Source organism: Linepithema humile, chromosome 8 (assembly GCF_040581485.1).
Source record: "Linepithema humile isolate Giens D197 chromosome 8, Lhum_UNIL_v1.0, whole genome shotgun sequence".
Lineage (NCBI taxonomy): Eukaryota > Metazoa > Arthropoda > Insecta > Hymenoptera > Formicidae > Linepithema > Linepithema humile.
This window is the reverse complement of record NC_090135.1, coordinates 295,370-318,288: the sequence shown is the minus strand read 5'-3', so window position 1 is coordinate 318,288 and position 22,919 is coordinate 295,370. Positions and strand designations below refer to the sequence as shown.

The following is a 22,919-nucleotide window of genomic DNA, read 5'->3' as shown; positions in this document are numbered from 1 at the left end:
CCGACTGTTAGGTCGTTTAATTTTCGGAAATCGACCACGACTCGCATTTTAGGTTTTCCCGAAGCGTCTGTTTTCTTCGGTACCACTAAAAGTGGTGCGTTCCATTGACTCGAGCTTGGACGTACGATATCGTTTCTTAGCATTTCCTGTACCTGTCTATTTACTTCGGCCTTATGCTTTTCCGGTAATCTATACGGTCGCGTATTCGCGGGTGCCGTACCGGCTCGAGTTACGATCTCGTGTTGCAGTGCCTCGGTGCAGGTCAGGGGTTCTCCGTCCAAATGGAATATGTCACTGTATTTTTCGCAGATTGCCAATATTGCTTTTTCTTCTTCGCAATTCATATGCTCGGTCCTTATTGACTTCTTTATTTTTCCAATACGCGATAAAGGTACTGTATCCTCCTCTTCGCATTTTCCGGTGATTAAGATTTGTGCTTATTTGCACCTTATTTTCTATGGGCTCAATATCGACGTGTGGGGCTTGTATTTCGATCTCTTCGTCGGTGGTGTTTATTACGCTTACGGGACAGCTATAGTCACTGGCGTTTACTAAACAACCGCCGATGATCACCCCTGGTCGTGTTTCCAATACGTGCACGACTCCTAGAGCGTTTTCGCTTGTCGTGGCCTGCACGACTGTTTCACTTCGTGGTGCCAATGTTATTTTCTTATAAGGAAACAGCTTGAATGTAGTTTCTCCTATGGTTAATCGCTTAGTGGGATACTCCCAATGCGTCACATGCCGTTTCAAAAAATCTGCGCCCAGAATTCCTTCATGTGTTATGGGGAAATCATCTCCCACTATATGTATCTTGTGTCTTATGCGCTTGTTGCGCATGGGTATATTGGCTTCAATTATCCCCAAAGTTTCCGTTTTTCTTCCGGTGGCGCCGATTAATGTAATTTTTTTAAACTTTATTAATGTTAATGTAGCGCCGGTATCCACTAGCATGGTAGATATTTCTCCTTTTGCTTCTTTAACAGGGATTTTAATCAGATCCAAATCCGTGTTTGTTTGCGCTATTTTATCAGTATGTGCGACTTGTAGAGTTTTTGCTGGTCGAGCTGTTCTCTTGGCAGTGACCTCGCTCTCGTTGTCGCTATCGTCGCCCTTGCCCTTATCACTTTTAGTGTATTTAATGGCTCTTGGGCGTACATTATCGTTTGAGTTGGCCCCCTTTTCGGGTCGGCCGTTTAGCAGCCAACACTCGTCGCGCAAGTGTCCTGTCTTTTTGCAATGCTTGCAATATTTTTCAAGAGCGTTTACTCTTTGTCCGTCCGCCTTGGGTAAGTTGAATCGGTTAGCGAAGCGACTTGTGCGGCATTCGCGTCCGTGGTGGTCCCATTTGCCACATTCGGCACATTGCGGTGATTTTTCTCGCGTGGTACCTACCGCTTTGTAATTAGGCTTATTCATTACGTTTGGGCCTCTCATTTTTTCTTCTGAGGCAGCCACTGCTATCGCCTCTTGCAGATTGCTGTAGTTCCGCGATCGGACTATTATTGTTATGTCCTTCTGCAATCCTAATTGAAAATTTTGCAGGGCCTGGCCTTGTATTGTTCCCTTAATCGTGTTCTTTTCGGCCACGGTGTGTCCCTTGCCTTCAATCGTTGACTCATAGAGTTTCATTGCGAGCTGATCCACTCGCAGGCCATATGCTTGAGCGCCCTCCCCCTGCTTTTGCTTGAGTGTGTTAAACTCTAACTGCAGGTGAGCAATGCTTTTACGGGTCGTATAGCATACCTCGAGTTCTTGCTTCAGTTCCGCGAACGTTTGTATGTTTCGCGTCTGGAAATCGAGCATGACCTTTCCCTTTAGCTTAGTGCACAATATGGCCTTGAGTAACTGTGACTCTTCTGTAGGATTTATGCTTTCCATTGCATATGTGCTTGCGCTTAAAAATTCTTGAATTTTGTGCTGCGAGGTACCGTCAATTTCCGGTATTATACTCCGCGCCTCTTTTAATTGCATGTAGCTGGTCGCGGGTAGGGACCTACTTCGTATATCGGATGGGCCACGTCCGTATGTCACGTTCGTCTCTGTTACACGTCGTGGTGAAACCTGTGCCCTATTATCAGGCCCGAACGCGACTGGTCGGATCGTGTTTCTTATATCGCGTTGCTGTTCTTGTAGATCGACGAACTGTTCTTGTAAGCGTAGTATTTGCGTGTGGAAGTGTTCCTGTATCCCTTGTAGTTGAACTCGCATGTCGCTCATAAATTCGACCATTATTTCCATCTGCTCAGTTTCGCGATTTCTATGCGTTCCAGCCTCTATTACGGTCTCTTCGCCCTCGTTACTTAGTTGTTCGCGTAACGATTCTATATCCTCGTCTATCGCGCTGGCAGTTATGTTGCGCGGTGCTTGGGCCATCGTGCTCCGGTATCTTATCTCGCGCGGATCGAATATACTGCTATCGTATGAGGTCAGTTCGGACTCGCTATTTGCTGACGCGCGACTCGGTGTTCTACTGCCTATTTGTCTGTTTCGACGCGTTTCCCTATCCTCGCTTTCGGGTATTAGACTAGTATCTATTTCCCCGAAAGAGTAGTGTCGATTTATTTCTATATTCTCGTGGACTTCCGGATTCTCGCTCGCGTTTTCGGTACTAGAACTCTGTGTTTCGAGTTCGCGATTTCCGCGTGTCGCACGCTGTGTTCCCTGACTCGGGTTTATAAGTGCGCTTATCGCTCGTTGGCCCTGGCTGCTGAATAGCCAGGATCGATTAAGTTGCACGTTGGGGTTATCGCGTTCCTCGGACATTAACGCCGCTTAACTTTTAGTGTACAATTTTTGTTAGTAACTTACAGAATTATTATTGCTCGCATGTTGAATCGCTGCTCGTACCGTTGCGTCAGGCTGTCTTCTGCGTCCGGCTGTCGGCTGTTGAGGCAGGTCGCGGTTCGTCTCTGCGATAAGGCCGCTCTGCTCAGGTTGCGCTGATTCAGCTCCTGCGGCGTTCTGCTAGGCTCACGCTGTCCCTCTGCTGCTTGCTGCTGCGGGTTGCTTCGGCCTTGTCACTTTTTTGGTCACCAGTTTCAACACTTTAACTTTCGTTTTTGCGTTGCTTTTAGCTCTGGCGCCTGTGCTTCTAACTCTTCGAGTTAGGCTTCTTGGTCCAGCTGCAGTGCCCAGGTCATCAGGGTATTCAGAACATCCAAGTAAACGGTAAAGATGGCGAATCCCACCGCTGCCACCAATTTGTTGCGCCTACTATGGTGGCGGTAGGCGCTGCGTATAGATTCGGGATTCGCCGTGCTGGTCAAGGGGGCTTTGGCTCGGAGAGTGTAGAATAATTAAGCACTTCTGAATATATATTTATAATAGCTTTTATTTGGTATCTTCTTATTACACTTGTCACCTCACTTATTCGGCGACCGTACTACCGTGGTTACGCGTGTACGCGACGTGTCGTGCTTCGTCCGGAACTTTGCTGATAAAAAACCCGCGGCGCCTTGTGTGCCGTTTTAATTTATACGGATCAGTATTCGGAACACAATGAGACTTGAACTATATCGATCCATTGTGTTACCAAAATGCTGATCTGTTTAACCTACTTTAGACGCAAGTGATACTCGGGCTTCTAAGAACGAGTGCTCGCGTCAGCGCCTAATTGTTTAATAATTAAATAACTTTTGTCACAGGATTCTCGAGAAGTGGCCTCGATTAATGGCCTTCTAAATGTTTATTATTGTTATTGTCTAATTAACCTATAATTATTACGTTGTGGTCTTTCGACACACAACAGGTTTGTTATTTGTTAATATATATACATTTTTTTGTGGAAGATAAATTTTTTGGAAGGTTTATATATACAACAACTTTTTTTGGGAGGTTTGCGTGTATACAACAACTTTTTTTTGGTATACAATAACTTTTTTTGGAAGGTTTGCGTGTATACAACAACTTTTTTTTTGGAAGATTTGCGTGCACTTGGCGCCTTTTCTTTACCTTTTTTTAAAAAGGTAATTTGTTGAAACTTTTTTGTAAGGTAAAATACACAACAACTTTTTTGTAAGGTTTGCGTGTTTATATATACAACAACTTTTTTTGGAAGGTTTGCGTGTATACAACAATTGGAAGGTTTGCGTGTACTTGGCGCCTTTTTTTTACCTTTTTTTAAAAAGGTAATTTGTTGATTAATGGATATCATTTCTTTTTTTCAGTAAAAATATTACTAAATATATAAACTTTATATTGATATTTCAGAGTGAAATAACAAAACAATTGTGAAATAATTAATTAGATTTTACTAAAGAGTCCCACCACCACCCCCGTCATATAAAACGGTCCTCTTTGATTAATGTTGTAATAATACAAAGTTATATATAATTATGTAAATATCAAACAAATCGTTTCTAGGCCATTGTATTTGTCTAATTTAAGCGTCATTGGCTTAACTTTCTTTATTTTCTTTTTTTTACATATATTTGATTATCCATAAAGATTTTCGTCATCAGTGAACATATTTTAATAAAATATTTGATTATATATGACAATTCTTTTTACCATTTATTATCAAAAGATATGATCAAATAATACCACCAATTACTTATCAATTTTCTGTAAGAAAATGATACAGATATCTTTAGCGCCTCTAGGCCATTGTCTTTTTCTAATTTGCGCATCGTCAGCTTCAATCCAAGTATTAGACATTTCTTCTCTACATATACTTGTGTAATGACCATTTTCGATACATGATCCATGATGGAATATAGCACTCATAACTTTGTAGAATTGTCCAGCAATATTTATTTTAGTTGTTGGGACAGCACGTAAAGTAAACTTATCTGTTTTTGTTGATATACCGTCTTGAATTGCTATTAAATGCATGACAATTATATCTCCGGTTAATATTAATTCACTTTTACATAATATGTCATTTCCTGTACAATTTTCACATGATTCGTTGTGTAATTGACACCAATGAGAAAATGTAACATTTAATAATTCATTAAGATCAAAACTTTTTTTCTTCCGTTTATTAACAGGAATTGAAAGAAGGATATTTTTATTAACAATAGTCGTCGTATTATGACAATTTTTACATTGTTTAATGGAAGTGACTTGATGCTCAACTAAATTTTTTATATAATCGTATTTCGTGCAAAGAGCTATAAGAAATTCACATGCATCTCGTTTAACATTTTTGGAGAAAAATTCTCCTAAACTTTGTCGTATTACATATGTATTCAAGTTAGGCAGTTTGTTTTCATATTGATTTATTAAAATACCTAAAATACTTAATTTATCATACTCAAATATTAGTTTTCTAATAATATTTAAATGTAAAAAGCATTGCAATACTGCATTTGCATAACACGAACCCTTATCTATATTTTGAAAACCATGCGTGACCCAAGTAATATTTTTTCGAACTTTTGTATGTGATTCTTGAACAGAACTAATTATTTTGGGTTGTATCCATAAAATATCTTTTATTTTATGATACTTTTCTTTTGAAACAGAAATTATATCTGTTTTGGATTTGTGTATTCGTTTTAATCGATTATATTCAACAATAGCTTCTTCACTAGCTTCTATAGATGAAAGGTCAAAATTGATCAAATGCAATCCATCTGAAGATGTTACTCGTGACAATGCAACATAAACTTGGCCGTGACTAAATACAGAATTACCTATGTCCATAATAGCATTCTGCAAACTCAGGCCTTGGCTTTTATGAACAGTAATTCCGTAACTTAGACACAATGGAAATTGTTTTCGAATAACATATGCTTTCTCCATCACCGCAAATTTGACATTTAATTTACTTTGACGTTTAATTTACTCTTTCAATTAAATATTCTAAACCTGATGGCAAAAGAAGCTTAATTTTTTCTATATAACCGTTAGAAATATCTTGTACAACTGAAATGACTTTAGCAATTGTACCATTAACAAGACCGAAACTAGCATCAATATTACGCCTTATCATAACTTTTGCCCCAATTTTTATAACAATTTGTTTCGAAAGCCCAGCTGTTTTAGAATTATCATCATCATTATTTTCCAACACTTTTAATATTTTCTTTTTTATATATGGAATACATTCGATTGTATCTTCAGCAATTAATAATATTTCTTTCGAAGCAATACGACTTAACATTGCAGCATTCAAAACGTCACACATGTGACAAGTGGGCAATAAACAAACGGTATCTGATGGCAAATTGTTAATAAAATCACATAATTCATTTAATCTAGATTTGAAGGAATCTTCTGTAAAAGATATTTTCCTATTTTCCAAAATTTCATAATCAGACTTTGTTAATAAACCAATACGAATTCTTGACAATAATTCACGATAAGACTCATCTTCTTGCTGGCGCATATTAATTGTCAACTCATCGTAATCAAATAATGTAGTCCACAAATTTACAGTCTGTAGGCAACCGATATATTTGTTAACTTTTTCATTTGACAAATCTTTAAAGACAGAATCTTCATGTACAGGAGGCAATTGAAGCAAATCTCCAAACAAAAGAATATGCCTTTTACCAAACCAGCCATCATCACAATCACTTGAATCAAATATTTCAGACAATCGAAGATGTATGTACATTAAAGTCAAATTAGATATCATTGATACTTCATCGATTATAAAAAGAATAACATCTTTAAGTTCCGCTCGTAAAAGTTTTAACACATGATCAGACAATCGTTTATATTTAGGAGTATTACCATGTTCAACAGGTAATTGAAGCAATCTATGAACTGTCAAACCGTCTATATTAAACGCTGCTATGCCAGTAGGTGCTGCTACAGCAGTATCTTTTTTGAGATTTTGTTTTATCCAGCACTTAACAGTTTTAATTAAATAACTTTTTCCAGTACCACCTTCTCCACTAACATATAATCGCAATATTGATTTATCTGACCCTATAATAGTAATAACTCTATCGAATACTCTTTTTTGATCTATATTTAATTTCGCAATCATTTCTGGTACATCAATATCTTTAATATTTTTATCACCGAGATCCTTAAAATCTTGCATCGCTTCACCAGCTTCTATATTTTGAACACCTATTGGATTGTCAGGATCATCTTGCGACTCATGTTTTTGTACTTCATCTAAATGTTGCTGCACTAACTCTTTAGCATTTTCAAATGCTTTTTGCAATTCTTCTAGTTTTTCGTGATATTGTAATGCTTCTGTTAAATGTAGTTTTACCTTGTGAAATGATTCTGCATAAGTATCACATCCATTTCTAAGCTCTTCTAATTCTCTCCACGGTTCGAACAGAAGTAATAACGCAAAGAAATACTTTTCCGGTTGTGTATTAACATTATATCTATAATGATTAATAAGATATCCACGCTGTCGTCGTCTAAGATATCTATTTTTAAATTTATAGAATTCAACAAACTTATTTTGTGGTTTGATTTTTGTAATATCATACCATTTTGCAAACTCATAAAGAGACATACATTCTAATTCTTTTGGTCTCTGTGGATAGTGGTTATCTATCAAAGATTCACAAAATATATCTGTCGATTGATCATCAAGTACTTCAATCTCTTTACGAGTTTTCAATTTTCTACATCTTATTCGATTAACATCTAACCATCTAATAGTTGTATTTAGATTAGTTCCATATAAAGCAATACCCAGTAATGTATCAGCAGCTTCAAGAGCTCCACATTCTCTATTACTCGTGAATCACAAGGCAATACTCCAAAGATAGCTTATCAATGATTTATTCGTATTATTTTTAGTATTAATAATAGTATCAGACAACTCACATTTTCCCGCTTTATTCATATATTTAGTAATGTACCAGGTAAGCAGTGACGACTTTTCGCCAATAAATTGTATATCCATATTTCCTTCCCATGCAGTAAGAAGAACAGGATTATAATCATTTATATTACTTTCATCTTCAGTTCGCGGAAGATCATAAAGCCTGTTTCTATGTTTTAATTGCTTTCTACCTGCTATGGCAGTTGTGACATCTCTTATACTTAACGTCTCAGTAACAGGACGAGGAAATCCAAAACGACATCTCCGAACAACTTTACGTCCAACTTTTTTAGAACGGAGACAGTAATCATTATGTTTGTGTCGTTGATGCGTATTAACACGTCTGTACAATAATGGTGAAATATTTTTATCTGGCATTTTACAGCTTATATATTGTAAAATAAATTTGGAAACTTTTTCAATAGAAGATTCACCAAGAATTGGAGCATTTTTTATCCAAATTAATAAATGAAAATGTTGTATGCCTCTACCTTGGTATTCTCGTCGCTAAAAATAATGAGTGACTTCTCCGATCGGATGATCTTTGGAACAAATAAAGTCAAGCATCGCACGAAACGTATTATCGAGAAATCTCGATGTTGACACAGGATCTCTAGCAACAAGTACACTGGTGCATGCCGAAGAATCGCACCATCCATTTACTTCACGAATATATTCACCTAACTCTTCCCATAACCATTCAGCGGGACTTAATGTTAGAAACCATGTTGCAGGTCCGTAATGTTGTGTCATACAGTTTAAGGGGGAACACCACGGTGACGGTTTCAAAAAATCGATTTTTTTTTTTGCATTTTTGTGATGTTTGGAGTCTTAAAAATATGTCCCTATAATATTATGGTGAAATTCGTAACGGAACTATAGTAAATATGTCATAGAGTAGAACTTGGTCAGATGCCGCTAGTAGAACCGGCCGCGCGCTACCTGAAAAGATTCGGCAGTCCCCTTGATCTGTCTGTAGGGAGTTTTACCGGTATTCTTTTGTTGTCTACGTGCTTGAGTTCTATTGCTTCAGAAGGCACTTCATATGCACCCGGATTGGACGCACTTTGGTTCGTTACAAAATTTTATCGTTTTATATGAACCAATTAGTTGTAAAACTTTAAACGCGTTTTTCTCGAAACCACGTTTTCGTAACTGGGCGCTCTCATATCTCGGCCAATTTTTATCCGAATAACTTGAAATTTGGACAGAATGTTTACAACAAAATTGTCTTCAGTTGCACGTACGGATTTTTCAATCGGATTATTAGTTTTTGAAAAACAATTAAAGAAGTAACGAATTTTTGTTGAAAAATCGAAAACTTTTTTTTTAAACAGTGCCATTTTGTCAAAAATTATTTTATCAAAAAATCCGTACGTGCAACTAAAACATCATTCATATACTTTAAATCACAATTTAAAAAATTTATTTCAGAGCTCCCGTTCAGATGCAGCACGAGCGCCCGTGCACCCATGTTTTTTCAGACGAGGTGCACATCAATTACCATAGTTATTATAAATATGAATATTATTTTATGAAATTTTTTTGTAACATAATATAAGTATGTACTTTTAACATATATAGTTTATAAATTAAACAAACTATTAGATAATGAAAAAAAAATTCACGAAAATAGCCTTTTTTTTCGGCCGTCACCCTGGTGTTCCCCCTTAACTATGAACACATAAAACACATATACACAATAAATACGGCAGACATTTTGTCTCATCTGTCAGTCGACAGCCATAGAGTCACATTTATATAAATGACATAAATGCTACGCCTCAAAAGTATTCAATTGGTGTTTTCCGTTAACCAATCGTTTCTAATGACAGCTGACAAATCACAATGCAGCATTTCCATTTCTCTTTATGACAATGGCCGGTATTCGTAGTCGGTCACAACACTCAATATTCTGTGATTAGTGGACAGAGAACAGAAAGTGTACTTTGTGCACATAGTGGAATCTGCAGCTAAGTAAGCAGGTATGTAATGTTATTATGTGAAAATTTCACAACTGTAAAACTAAAATAATATTTATTTGTCTGTCTAAGCGCTGTCACAAGTATCTCTGCCCTTACTGGTTTTGCCAGAGCAGTGTCATCATCAGTGTCATCAGTGTCATCAGTGTCATCAGTGTCATCAGTGGCTATTATTTTTTTTCGATATGCCAAATCTAAGCGCTGTCACAAATATCTTAGCCCTTGCTGGTTTTGCGAGAGTACGCCAAATTTTCAATCAAGATTTTATCTAGCTAGCTGGAGATTAATTGCAAATAACGTGCAATATATGGTGCTTTACATCTGACGTGGACTAATAATAATGGTGCTTTACATCTGACGTGGACTAATAATAATGCGAAGGAACGTGAATTTAAGCGACAATATGTTGCGCATGCAATAATAAATAAACAATATAAATATAAACAAGCTACGATAAATTTTGTAGATCTGCAAATAGCAGTCATCATCAAATACAACAGTAAGTTATATATAAAATATATATATATAATTTTTTATGTAGAATATATATATTTTTTCTAAAATAATATTTCTTATGATTATGTAGAGAACTCTCCAGCACATTTGCGCGTCTGTCATCATTTAGTGGATGAAGCAACATCTGAAATGGACACTAAACTTAAAATATTTACATCTGACGTGGACTAATAAATAATAATAATGCGAAGGTTTAAGCGACAATATGTTGCGCATGCAATAATAAATAAACAATATCATAAATATAAACAAGCTACGATAAATTTTGTAGATCTGCAAATAGCAGTCATCAAGTACAACAGTAAGTTATATAATATATAAAATTTATATATATAATTTTGATGTATAATATTTCTTATTTCTTATGATTATGTAGAGAGTTCTCCAGCACATTTACGCGTCTGTCATCATTTAGTGGATGAAGCAACATCTGAAATGGACACTGAACTTAAAATATTTACATCTGACGTGGACTAATAATAATAATGCGAAGGTTTAAGCGACAATATGTTGCGCATGCAATAATAAATAATGGTGCTTTATTGGTGCTTTACATCTGACGTGGACTAATAATAATGCGAAGGAACGTGAATTTAAGCGACAATATGTTGCGCATGCAATAATAAATAAACAATACCATAAATATAAACAAGCTGCGATAAATTTTGTAGATCTGCAAATAGCAGTCATCAAGTATAACAGTAAGTTATAATTTAATAAACGAAGTTGGAACATTCGACGCAGCTTATATGAAACTAATTATTATTTTAAGTAAACAATGTAATAACAGATATAAATAATTTTATTAAGTAAACAATGTAATAACAAACGCGAGACACTACCGTGTCTCTTGATATCATATAGTAATAAGAACCTTGTGTACATAGAAAATTTATTATAATTTTATTAAGTAAACAATGTAATAACAGACGCGAGACACTACCGTGTCTCTTGATATCATATAGTAATAAGAACCTTGTGTACATAGAAAAAAAATTTATTAAATAGATTCTTTGAAATAAAGTTGTTGTTAGCTCTTTCCATGCTTTTTCTACTTGTTCCAGTGTATTTTTATATTATATATATTATGAGTCCACAAAGTGCATATGACAACATTAGCTTCTTTATCCGTTCTGTATTACTCCGGTTGTATTTCAATTCGCGACTTAGCTGCTTCCTCAGATAATTGATTTCTATTCATTACACGTTTTATTTATTCATATAGTTATATATTTATTCATCACGTCACGAAACGAGAGGTCATACAGGTGGTTGGTGCCCCACTCTTGTATCAATAAATGTTTTCTCAGAATTACTTATTCTCTGTAAATGGAAATGGAAAAAATATATACTGGTTCTCTTACTCTTCTCAGAAACTAATGTTATTTGAAGCGAGTTCTGTGTGATAATAATAATAAGGAACAGGATACAGATATAAATAAATCATGTCATATAATCATATATATAATAATATAAGTATTACATGAACAATTGCACAGGATACAGATATAAATAATATGATTTATTTATATCTGTATCCTGTGCAATTGTTATATAAGTAATATTTATTTATATATTTATTTATGTCTATATCCTGTGCAATTGTCATATAAGTAGGAAATAAACAAAAAGTGGTAAGTAATATATAATATTTATTTATATATATATTTTTTTATTTATACATATATATTTATATAACTTTATATATATTCTATATAAGTAATATTTCAAAACATTCAAGACGGTATATATAAGTAATTAAGTATTAGAAATGGAAGTGAATGTGGCCGCGAGTTTGCCCGCGACTTCCACCGCGGCTTCCACCGCGACCTCCTCGACGACCGCGACCTCCTCCTCTTCCTCTGCTCCATCGTGGTGCTGTAATAGAACAAAACAAATTAAATAATTTATTTTCGAGGATAAAATAAAATAAAAATTAATAAAATATATATAAAATAAAATAAATAAAATAAATAAAATAAAATAACTTAGTAGCACTGGTATGTATTCTTGTCCCTCCTGCTGCCACTGCTGCCACTGCTGCCATTGTTGTTGCTGTTGCTGCTGTTGCTGCTGTTGCTGCCAATTTTTTATCTCTAAAAAAAAATTTAAATATTAAATTTATATTTATTTTAAGAGCGGATATAATTTTTACCTTTTGTAATATGTGGCGGAAGATATGGATATGATGATGCTGGTGGCGGCGGCGGCTGCGACTGTGGCTGCAACGCTGACAGCAGTGGCCCCGGTGACAACGATGACGGTGGTGGTCCCGGTGGCAACGATGACGGCGGTGGCCCCGGTGGCAACGATGACAGCGGTGGCCCCGGTGACAACGATGACGGCGGTGATCCCGGTGACAACGATGACGGCGGTGGCCCCGGTGGCAATGATGACAGCGGTGGCCCCGGTGACAACGATGACGGCGGTGGTCCCGGTGGCCCCGGTGGCAACGGTGGCAGTGGCGGTGGCCCCGGCAACGTGTCACAAGATTCGGTACGACCCAGACTGGCGAATTGTATGGCGATGTAGAAGGCTCAACTATGTTGCTCTCGCATAATTTATCTACTTGCGCGTTAATTTCCTTCCTGTGCATAGGAGGATATCTGTATTGTTTTGTATGTACTGGTGTCTCGTCTGTTGTGTTGATTTTATGTGTTATAACGTTTGTTTTGTCTAGATATTCTCCTGGTATGTAGAATCTGTCGCTATGTTTGTGAACTAAGTCAATGATGCTTTCTTTTTCTAATTTATTAAGATGCTCTAGGCGTAGTAATTGCAATATGCTAGTAATTCTCTGTGAGTCAAAGTGTATTTTAATTAAAAAAAAAGTTTTTATCATAAAAAATCTTTCAAAAAAATTGTCTTCTTAAAAAAAGTTTTTCTCATAAAAAATTTTTCAAAAAATCTTTTTCTCATAAAAAAAGCCTTTCAAAAAAATTTTTCTCATTAAAAAAAACCTTTCCAAAAAATTGTCTTCAGAAAAAGTTTTCCTCATAAAAAAAACCTTTCAAAACAGTTTTCCTCATTAAAAAAACCTTTTAAAAAAATTGTCTTTTCAAAAAAAGTTTTTCTCATAAAAAAACCTTTCAAAAAATAGTTTTTTTAAAAAAAGTTCTCATAAAAAAACCTTTTCAAAAAAATATTTCCTCATAAAAATCCTTTCCAAAAAATTGTACTTTTAAAAAAAGTTCTATATACTAAACAAATTAAAATTTGCTATATATTCTGTCTATAAAAGAGGTGATATCAGAAAATGACGCCAAGTTTAAATAAAACCTTTCAAAAAAAGTTGTATTTATATATATTTAACCAAGCATCGATAAGACTGTATTTAGTTATTTTTGCATCTTTATCTAGTTATTTAAAAATTATATTCATATCTACATTTAGTTTATTTTTTTTCAAGCAAAACATTTTAAAATAATTGCATCTATATCTAGTTACTTTTGCATGTATATTTAAAAATTATATATCTAGTTACTTTTGCATGTATATTTAAAAATTATATTTCTATTTACATCTAGTCAATTTTTTTGAGGTATACATTTTAAAATAATTGCATCTGTATCTAGTTACTTTTGTTTCTATATTTAGTTATTTTAAAATGATATTTGTGCTTATATCTTATTACATAGTTGATTTTTATTAAGTATACTTTCTAAAATAATTGCATTTGTATCTAGTTATTTTTTTTATATCTGTACCTAGTTAAATAAAAAAATTTTTCAAACTTAATCAAAATAAAAAAATATTACAAAATTTCGCAAAAAACTTGGCGCTGCTATAAAATAGCCTTAAAATTTCGGCTCAGACTAGAGCAACGGAGCGGCGAGCGGTGACGTTATAGCCAATCAACTTACAATTTTACCGTAAGAACAAGAGTTTAATTGGCTATCGCGTCGCCGTTTGCCGCTCTGGTCACTTTGAGTCATTATAATACTTATGCCCGATTCCACCAACGTAGATTAACTTTAATCTCGGTTCAACTTACTCTTCACCTTTTTTTAATTCTTAGAACTAGAAAAAGATGAAGAGTAAGTTGAACCGAGATTAAAGTTAATCTACGTTGGTGGAATTGGGCATTAATTATGTAAATTGTAAAATTATTGCGCATTTTCATTGCTCTATAATATTTTAAGATGTATAATAATAATATTTTAAGGCTATTTTATAGCAGCGCCAAGTTTTTTGCGAAATTTTGTAATATTTTTTTATTTTGATTAAGTTTGAAAAATTTTTTTATTTAACTAGGTACAGATATAAAAAAAATAACTAGATACAAATGCAATTATTTTAGAAAGTATACTTAATAAAAATCAACTATGTAATAAGATATAAGCACAAATATCATTTTAAAATAACTAAATATAGAAACAAAAGTAACTAGGTACAGATGCAATTATTTTAAAATGTATACCTCAAAAAATTGACTAGATGTAAATAAAAATAAAATTTTTAAATATAAATGCAAAAGTAACTAGATATATAATTTTTAAATATACATGCAAAAGTAACTAGATATAGATGCAATTATTTTAAAATGTTTTGCTTGAAAAAAAATAAACTAAATGTAGATATGAATATAATTTTTAAATAACTAGATAAAGATGCAAAAATAACTAAATACAGTCTTATCGATGCTTGGTTAAATATATATAAATACAACTTTTTTTGAAAGGTTTTATTTAAACTTGGCGTCATTTTCTGATATCACCTCTTTTATAGACAGAATATATAGCAAATTTTAATTTGTTTAGTATATAGAACTTTTTTTAAAAGTACAATTTTTTGGAAAGGATTTTTATGAGGAAATATTTTTTTGAAAAGGTTTTTTTATGAGAACTTTTTTTAAAAAAACTATTTTTTGAAAGGTTTTTTTATGAGAAAAACTTTTTTTGAAAAGACAATTTTTTTAAAAGGTTTTTTTAATGAGGAAAACTGTTTTGAAAGGTTTTTTTTATGAGGAAAACTTTTTCTGAAGACAATTTTTTGGAAAGGTTTTTTTTAATGAGAAAAATTTTTTTGAAAGGCTTTTTTTATGAGAAAAAGATTTTTTGAAAGGTTTTTTATGAGAAAAACTTTTTTTAAGAAGACAATTTTTTTGAAAGATTTTTTATGATAAAAACTTTTTTTTTAATACAACAAGGCGTGTACTTGGCGCCCTTTTTTTTACTTTTTTTTTAAAAAAAAAGGTTTATTTTTGTGAGATATTATTTCTTTTTTTTAGTAAAAATAATGGTAATAATAAACTTTACCAATGAGGTCCCACCACCACCCCCGTCATATTTTTTCAATACGACGGTCCTCTTTTTAACTTAACAAATCTAATAATTTTTTTATACTTTACAACATGTTTTATAAAGAAAATTATTTATGATCATAAAAAGGGTATAAAAAACTATTTGCATTTCTAAATTATTGCATTTTTTATATATATATTTATAAAAGCAGATTACTTTTACTGATCAATTTTCTGTAAGAAAATAACAAAAACATCTTTAGCACCTCTAGGCCATTGTCTTTTTTTAATTAACGCATCGTCAGCTTCAATCCAAATGTTAGACATTTCTTCTCTACATATACTTGTGTAATGACCTTTTTCGATAGATGGTCCATGATGAAGTATAGCACTCATTACTTTGTACAATTGCCCAACAATTATTACTTTAGTTGTTGGAACAGCACGCAAAGTAAACTTATCTGTTTTTACTGATTTACCGTCTTGAATTGGTATTAAATGAATAACAATGATATCTCTGCTTAATGTAAATTCACTTTTAACTAATATTTCATTTTTGGTACAATTTTTGCATGATTCGTTGTTCAATTGACACCAATGGGAAAATGTTAAGTTTAATAACTCATTAAGATCATAAGTTTGTTTCTTGCATTTATTTATTGGAATTGAAATAAAAATATTATTATTAACAATAGTTTTTGTATAATTACAACTTTTGCATTGTTTAATGGTAGTAACTTGATGCTCTATTTAACTTTTTATACTATCGTATTTTGTACATAGAGCTGTAAAGAATTCACATGCATCTCGTTTAACACTTTTGGAAAAATACTCTCCTAAAGATTGCCGTATAACGTATGTATTCAAGTTGTGCACTTTATTTTCATAATGACACATTAATACATTTAAATCGTTTAGTTTATCATAATCGGCTATTTGTTTTCTAATAGAATTTAAATGTAACAAACATTGTAATACTGCATTTGCATAACATGAAACTTCATCTACATTTTGGAAACCATACATGTTCCAAGTAATATTTTTTATCACCTTCTCATTTGACTCTTGAATAGAATTAACTATTTTTGGCACTGCCCATAAAACATCTTTTATTCTACGATATCGCTCTTTTACAAGAGAAATAGTTTTTGTTTCTGCATTGTTTAATCGTTTTAATCGATTATATTCAATAATAGCTTCTTCACTAGCTGTTATAGATGAAGGATCAAAATTAATCAAATGTAACCCATCTAAAGATGTTAGTCGTGACAAAGCAACGTAAATTTGACCATGACTAAATACAGAATTACCTATATCCATAATAGCATTCTGCAAACTCAATCCTTGGCTTTTATGAATAGTAATTCCATAACTCAGAGACAATGGAAATTGTTCTCTAATAACATACACTCTATCCATTACCTCAAATTTAACACTTACTCTTTGAATTAAATATTCCGAACCTGATGGTAAAAGAAGTTTAATGCTTTCTACGCGATCGGTAGATATATCTTGTACAATTGAAATCACTTGAGCAATCGTGCCATTTACAAGACCTAAAGTAGCATCTATGTTACGTCTTATCATAAATTTTGCTCCAATTTTTATAGTAATACGTTTCGAAAGCCCAGCTGTTTTAGAGTTGTCCTCATCATTATTTTCCAATACCTTTAACACTTTCTTTTTTACATATGGACTACACTTGACCGTATCTTCAGCAACTAATACTATTTCTTTCGAAGGAATACGACTTAACATTGCAGCGTTTAAAACATCACACATGTGACAAGTAGGCAGCAAACAAACAGTATCTGATGTCATATTATTAATAAAATTACACAATTCGTTTAATCTAGACTCGAAGGAATCTCCCTCAAAAGATATCTTTCTCTTTTGTAGAATGTCAGAATCGGATTTTGTTAGTAAACCAATACGAACTCTCGATAACAATTCACGGTAAGATCCATCTCCTTTCTGACGCATATTAATTGTTAATTCATCATAATTAAATAATGTTGTCCACAAATTTGCAACTCCTAAGCAACCGAAATATTTATCTATTTTTTCCTTTGAGAAGTTTGCAAAGATAAAATCTTCACGTACAGGAGGTAATTGAAGTAAATCTCCAAGCAAAAGAATATGCTTTTTTCCAAACCAACCATCGTCGCAATCGCTTGTGTCAAATATTTCACACAATCGAAGATGTATGTACATAAAAGTCAAATTAGATATCATTGATACTTCATCAATTATAAAAAGAATAACATCCTCCGTTCGCAGAATTGGTAACACATGGTCAGACAATTTTCTATATTTAGGAGTATGACCATGTTCAACAGGTAATTGAAGCAATCTATGAACTGTCAAGCCGTCTATATTAAACGCTGCTATACTAGTAGGTGCTGATACAGCAGTATCTTTTTCGAGATTTTGTTTGATCCAACATGTAACAGTTTTGATTAAAAAGCTTTTTCCAGTACCACCTTCTCCGCTAACATACAGTCGCAATATTGAATTATCTGACTGTATAGTGGTAATGATTCTGTCAAATACTCTTTTCTGATCCATGTTTAATTGTCCTATCATTTCAGAGACATCAATTTCTTGAATATTATTCTTATCACCGAGATCTTTAAAGTCTTGCATCGCTTCACCCGCTTCTATATTTTCAACACCTATCGGATTATCAGGATCATCCTGTGATTCACGTTTTTGTGCTTTATCTAAACATTCTTGAACCAACTGTTTAGCAGCTTCAAATGCTTCTTGCAATTCTTCTAGCTTTTCGTGATATTTTAATGCTTCCGTTAAATGTAGTTTTACTTTGTGAAATGATTCTGCATAAGTATCACATTCATTTTTAAGATCTTCTAATTTGTTCCACGGTTGAAATATAAGTAATAATGAAAAGAAATAATTTTCCGGTTGTATCTTAATATTATATTTATAATGATTGATAAGATATCCTCGCTGTCGTCGTATAAGATAGTAACCATTGCCCATTTTATAAAATTCACCTTTGTTATTTCGTGGTTTGGCTTTTCTGATATCATACCATTTTGCGAACTCGTAAAGAGACATAAATTCCAGTTCTTCTGGTCTCTGTGGATAGTGATCATCTATCAACGATTCATGAAATAAATCTGTCGATTGACTAGCAAGTGCCTCAATCTCTTTACGAGTTTTTAATTTTCGTGATCTAATTCGATTAACATCTAACCATCTAATAGTTGTATCTGAATCGGTTCCATATAAAGCGATACCCAGTAATGTATCAGCAGCTTCAAGAGCTCCACATTCTCTGTTACTCGTAAATCGCAAAGCAATATTCCAAAGACGGCTGGCCAATGATTTATTTGTATTATTTTTAGCATCAAGAATAATATCAGACAACTCACATTTTGCCGCTTTATTCATATATTTGGTAATGTACCAGGTAAGCAATGTCGATTTTTCGCGTATAAATTGTATATCCATATTTCCTTCCCAAGCAGTTAAAAGGACAGGATTATAATCATTTATATTGATTTCTTCTTCTGTTCGAGGAATATTGTAAAGCCTACTTTTATGTTTCAATTGTTTTCTACCTGCTATTGCAGTTTTGACCTCAATTATTTTTAAAGACTCAGTAACAGAACGAGGAAATCCAAAACGACATACTCGAACAACTTTACGTCCTACTTTTTTAGAACGAAGACAATAGTCGTTATGTTTGTGTCGTTGATGTGTATTAACACGCCTGTGCAATAGTGGTGAGATATTTTTATTTGGAATTTTACAGCTAACATGTTGTAAAATAAATTTGGAAACTTTTTCCATACTAGATTCACCAATAATTGGGGCATCTTTAATCCAAATTAATAAATGAAAATGTTGTATTCCTCTACCTTGATATTCTCGTCGCCAGAAATAATGCATTACCTCTCCAATTGGATTATCTTCCGAACAAATAAAATCAAGCATTGCCCAAAACATGTTATCGAGAAATCTCGATGTTGACACAGGATCTTTAGCGATAAGTGCACTGGTGCTTAACGATGTATCACACCATCCATTTACTTCACGAATGTATTCACCTAATTCTTTCCACAACCATTCACCAGGACTTAATGTTAGAAACCATGTTGCGGGTCCATAATGGTGTGTCATACAATTTAAATCACTTCTCGGTCTACGCCAAAATTGTTCCGTATTCCTTAGCGACGCAAATATTGTGCTCAAATCAGATTCTAATAAATCTTTGGACATTGCCTCTAAATATTCCTTAGCCGTATAACGAGCTCGTTGATTAGTAGTATACATTTTATGATAAATTCCACGTTTTAACTGACGTATATTGGTACCGTTTAACAAATAAAATAGATATTGTTGATTTAATCTATACTGCGGATGTTTGGACATTAAGCGACATTTAATGAATTCATGGTCATGAAGCTTGACCTCCCTATCTGCATGCTCTCCATTAATACCGTAAGGATATAAATCAGGAAAACATAACAAATCCAAACATTTTTTACGATTATCCATAGGTATATCCTGAATTTTTAACATTTGATATAAAGCCGTTGCAGTTTTATTTTCCCTTTTTTCATATAATGGATATATAGAATATTGCTCATAGTTATCATTATCATTAATAATCTGAGTTAGTAATGCCTCATGTCGACTCAATGCCTTATCTTCAACGTTTTCCATTTCCTGCATTTTGGATTTTGAATTACTTAATAATTCATGTTCCTCATCAAATATATCTTCTTCAACATTTTCATCCTCTTGCATTTGGAATTCCATATTATTCAATTGCAAAACTAAATCATCGTGTGAATTTGGTATTATTATTCCAGAATATAAAGGATTGTTGTTCTTCAACCACATCAATGCATCAATTACTTTTGTAACATTTACCATCTCTTCCCAGATAACTTTAGATTTTGTGGGAATACCTCTAACTAAGATATATAATTCATGATTAATATTTATCGCATCAGTTTCAGAACATAATTTGTTTAATGTCTCTTGTATTGGAAGTGGTAAATGAAAGGTTCTACCTTTAACTTTTTGTATCATTTGTCTTCCAGGTAATTTTTTATTCATAACAGTTCCCATTTTAACAACAGTTTGAAACGCTTTAGCTCTCTGTATAAGAATCTTTTCGAATGTGTTAAGAGATGATATCACATCCGGCACATGATTTGTACAAAGATTATTCAAGATGCAATATGCAGGCATCGAACCTTCACAAAATTTTCCTTTACAATAAATACATATGTACTGCGAATTAATTTGTTGCTTTTTTACATGTTCCATTAAATCTTTCCAAATTGGAGTATCCATTTTTATTCTAAGACTTGTGATCTCAGAAACGTTTCTTCTATAACAAAGTCTTTCACATGATACACAAGCATGACGCGGTGTATCCATTAAGCGTTTTTTCAATATCTTAAATGCATTCTTATATTTAGAAAATATATTATCCTCATTTGCAATTGCATCGCTTTGCTTACGTTTGTACATATCTGTTATTTCTTGTGCTGCAGTCACAATTTCATTTAATACATCTAAATCAGCACAATTTAATGCTTTATCTAACTTAAACATTTGTCCACAAACACTTGTGAGTTGATAAATCAAACGTTTAATATTTCTTACTTTTGGAAAGTGAGGCGATAGCAATACAACTGGTAAAAGCATCGCTTTACAAAGAGTTAAATTGATGTAACAACTTTGCGCGTGACCCAATTTTAAATCTGAAGTTTTTACTGTACATTTATACATATCTTCTACCAATGTAGGTATATTTTTTAAAGCACATGTATCAACAGTTTCAAGAAATTTTTGATAACGTTTAATCAAAGCTGGATTATCAATTTTACATAAAGTGGGACAACACGACCATGACTTTTTCGCTTGTGCTGTTGTCAAAGGTAACACATTTATAACTTGACCTTCCATATTCATTGCTAAAGATTCTTGTAAAGTTGCTTTACAATACATAGAATCTGCAAAATAATTTTCGGATGAAGCTGTATGTCTAGATACTCCACACAAAGCATTCAATTGTTCATCAATTGTATGACATTCAGCAACAAGAGTCAAACATACTTCTGCTTTCTTTTTAAGTCTATATAATATTTTATTCATGTCGTCAATATAATTATTTCTAACATTATTACACCAACGTACTATTTTCTCAGCTTCTAATTGTTTTTCGATATTACATTCAATATTTAATTTTTTCGAAATATTTTTAATGAATGTTATCAAAGAACCATTTTTTAATTTTATAGAATTTTTGCACCAAACATTTCTATATTTTTTAGTGATGTTATTAGTAACATTGCAATTTTTTATGTTATGTTTATATTTCAATGTTTCATTCTTTTTTTCTCTTTCTTCTTTCTTTTTCTTATAATATTGTTTGTTATAATTCCATTTACGTTCTAATATTTTTTGTCTACTTTCTTCCTTTTGCATCAATTTAGAATAACGTATGCGCTCTTGCGTGCATCGCATTGCAAAATTTTTATCATATTGTTGCCGCTTTTTAGCACGATTATCTTCTACATTTTCTTCATATCTGCGCTTCTTTTTAGCGCAATTATCTTCTAATTTTTTTTTATATGTGCGCTTTTTTTTAACGCGATTATCTTCTAAATTTTCCTTATATTTCTGTATCTTTTTAGCACGATTATATTCTAAATTTTGTTTATATCGATGTCGTTCGTAATGCGCATGATTTTTTAAGTAATCACATATATCTTGATTTTCCTTTTTGCAACTTTCTTTGTTATCAACAAAATTGTTAGTCAATGTAATATTATCATCTATATTTATTATCTCTTGGTTATCCTTGTTATTAATTTGATCAACAAAATTGTTCTTTAATGTATTTGATTTTTGTTCTATTTTATTTTGTCCTATTGTACGTAAAGGAGCTACTTTTTTTGGTTTTATTATTGCTAACGGAGATACTTTTTGAATAACTCCATATATTAAATCTTGAGGAAAATGCTCTATTACATTAGATTCCAAAATTTTTACTAAATGTGAACGCATTAAGCTATGATCATACTTTACTGTATCAGGCTTGATATTAAATAGTAATAAAGTTGCAAAAGCTATTGAAAAAACACCACAATCATTACCGTTTGGTTGTTGCTGCACAGTAGGAAATCGGACAGGCCGTTGATCAAAAGAATAAGTCGGAAATAATCGTCTTAAAAATTGTTCATGATTTTTATGCAACTTCTTTTTATTCAATGAATCATAAATAAATAAGTTTTGTGCATCATAATAACTGCATACCCAATGTCCATCTAATGCGCCAGGACCTGACGAACTATATAATATCTGTATATGTTCATTATTGTCAGGTATAGGTTGTATTTTATCAAGACATTGTAATAGCAATGTTTTGACAGGTCTATAA

General features: G+C 32.9%; 2 protein-coding genes across 2 annotated transcripts; both read right to left on the bottom strand.

Moving 5' to 3' along the window:
- Nucleotides 1–5,635: 5,635 nt before the first annotated feature.
- LOC137001380 (ATP-dependent DNA helicase pif1-like) lies at nt 5,636–7,507 on the bottom strand. Its single transcript, XM_067360123.1, has one exon. The coding sequence runs from the start codon at nt 7,433–7,435 to the stop codon at nt 5,786–5,788; it is 1,650 nt and encodes a 549-aa protein (XP_067216224.1). The 5' UTR covers nt 7,436–7,507; the 3' UTR covers nt 5,636–5,785.
- A 4,873-nt stretch (nt 7,508–12,380) lies between these two features.
- On the bottom strand, nt 12,381–20,719 carry LOC137001510 (uncharacterized). Its single transcript, XM_067360504.1, has 5 exons — nt 19,378–20,719; nt 18,508–19,026; nt 16,541–18,327; nt 12,822–13,045; nt 12,381–12,756 (listed from the first exon to the last, which is right to left on the bottom strand). Exons 1-5 carry the CDS (start codon nt 20,717–20,719, stop codon nt 12,381–12,383), a joined length of 4,248 nt encoding a protein of 1,415 aa, XP_067216605.1.
- Nucleotides 20,720–22,919: the final 2,200 nt, after the last annotated feature.

Excerpts from the sequence above, each read along its gene's own strand:
- LOC137001510 (XM_067360504.1), bottom strand. The coding sequence starts at position 20,719 with ATGCCTGCATATTGCATCTTGAATAATCTTTGTACAAATCATGTGCCG. Across the intron at positions 19,027-19,377 it reads CTGGCGACGAGAATATCAAG|AAGAAGAAATCAATATAAAT; the intron begins GTAGAGGAATAC and ends TTCCTCGAACAG. Across the intron at positions 13,046-16,540 it reads TTCAAGAGTCAAATGAGAAG|AGAATTACTAGCATATTGCA; the intron begins GTGATAAAAAAT and ends TTTGACTCACAG.
- LOC137001380 (XM_067360123.1), bottom strand. The coding sequence starts at position 7,435 with ATGTCTCTTTATGAGTTTGCAAAATGGTATGATATTACAAAAATCAAA.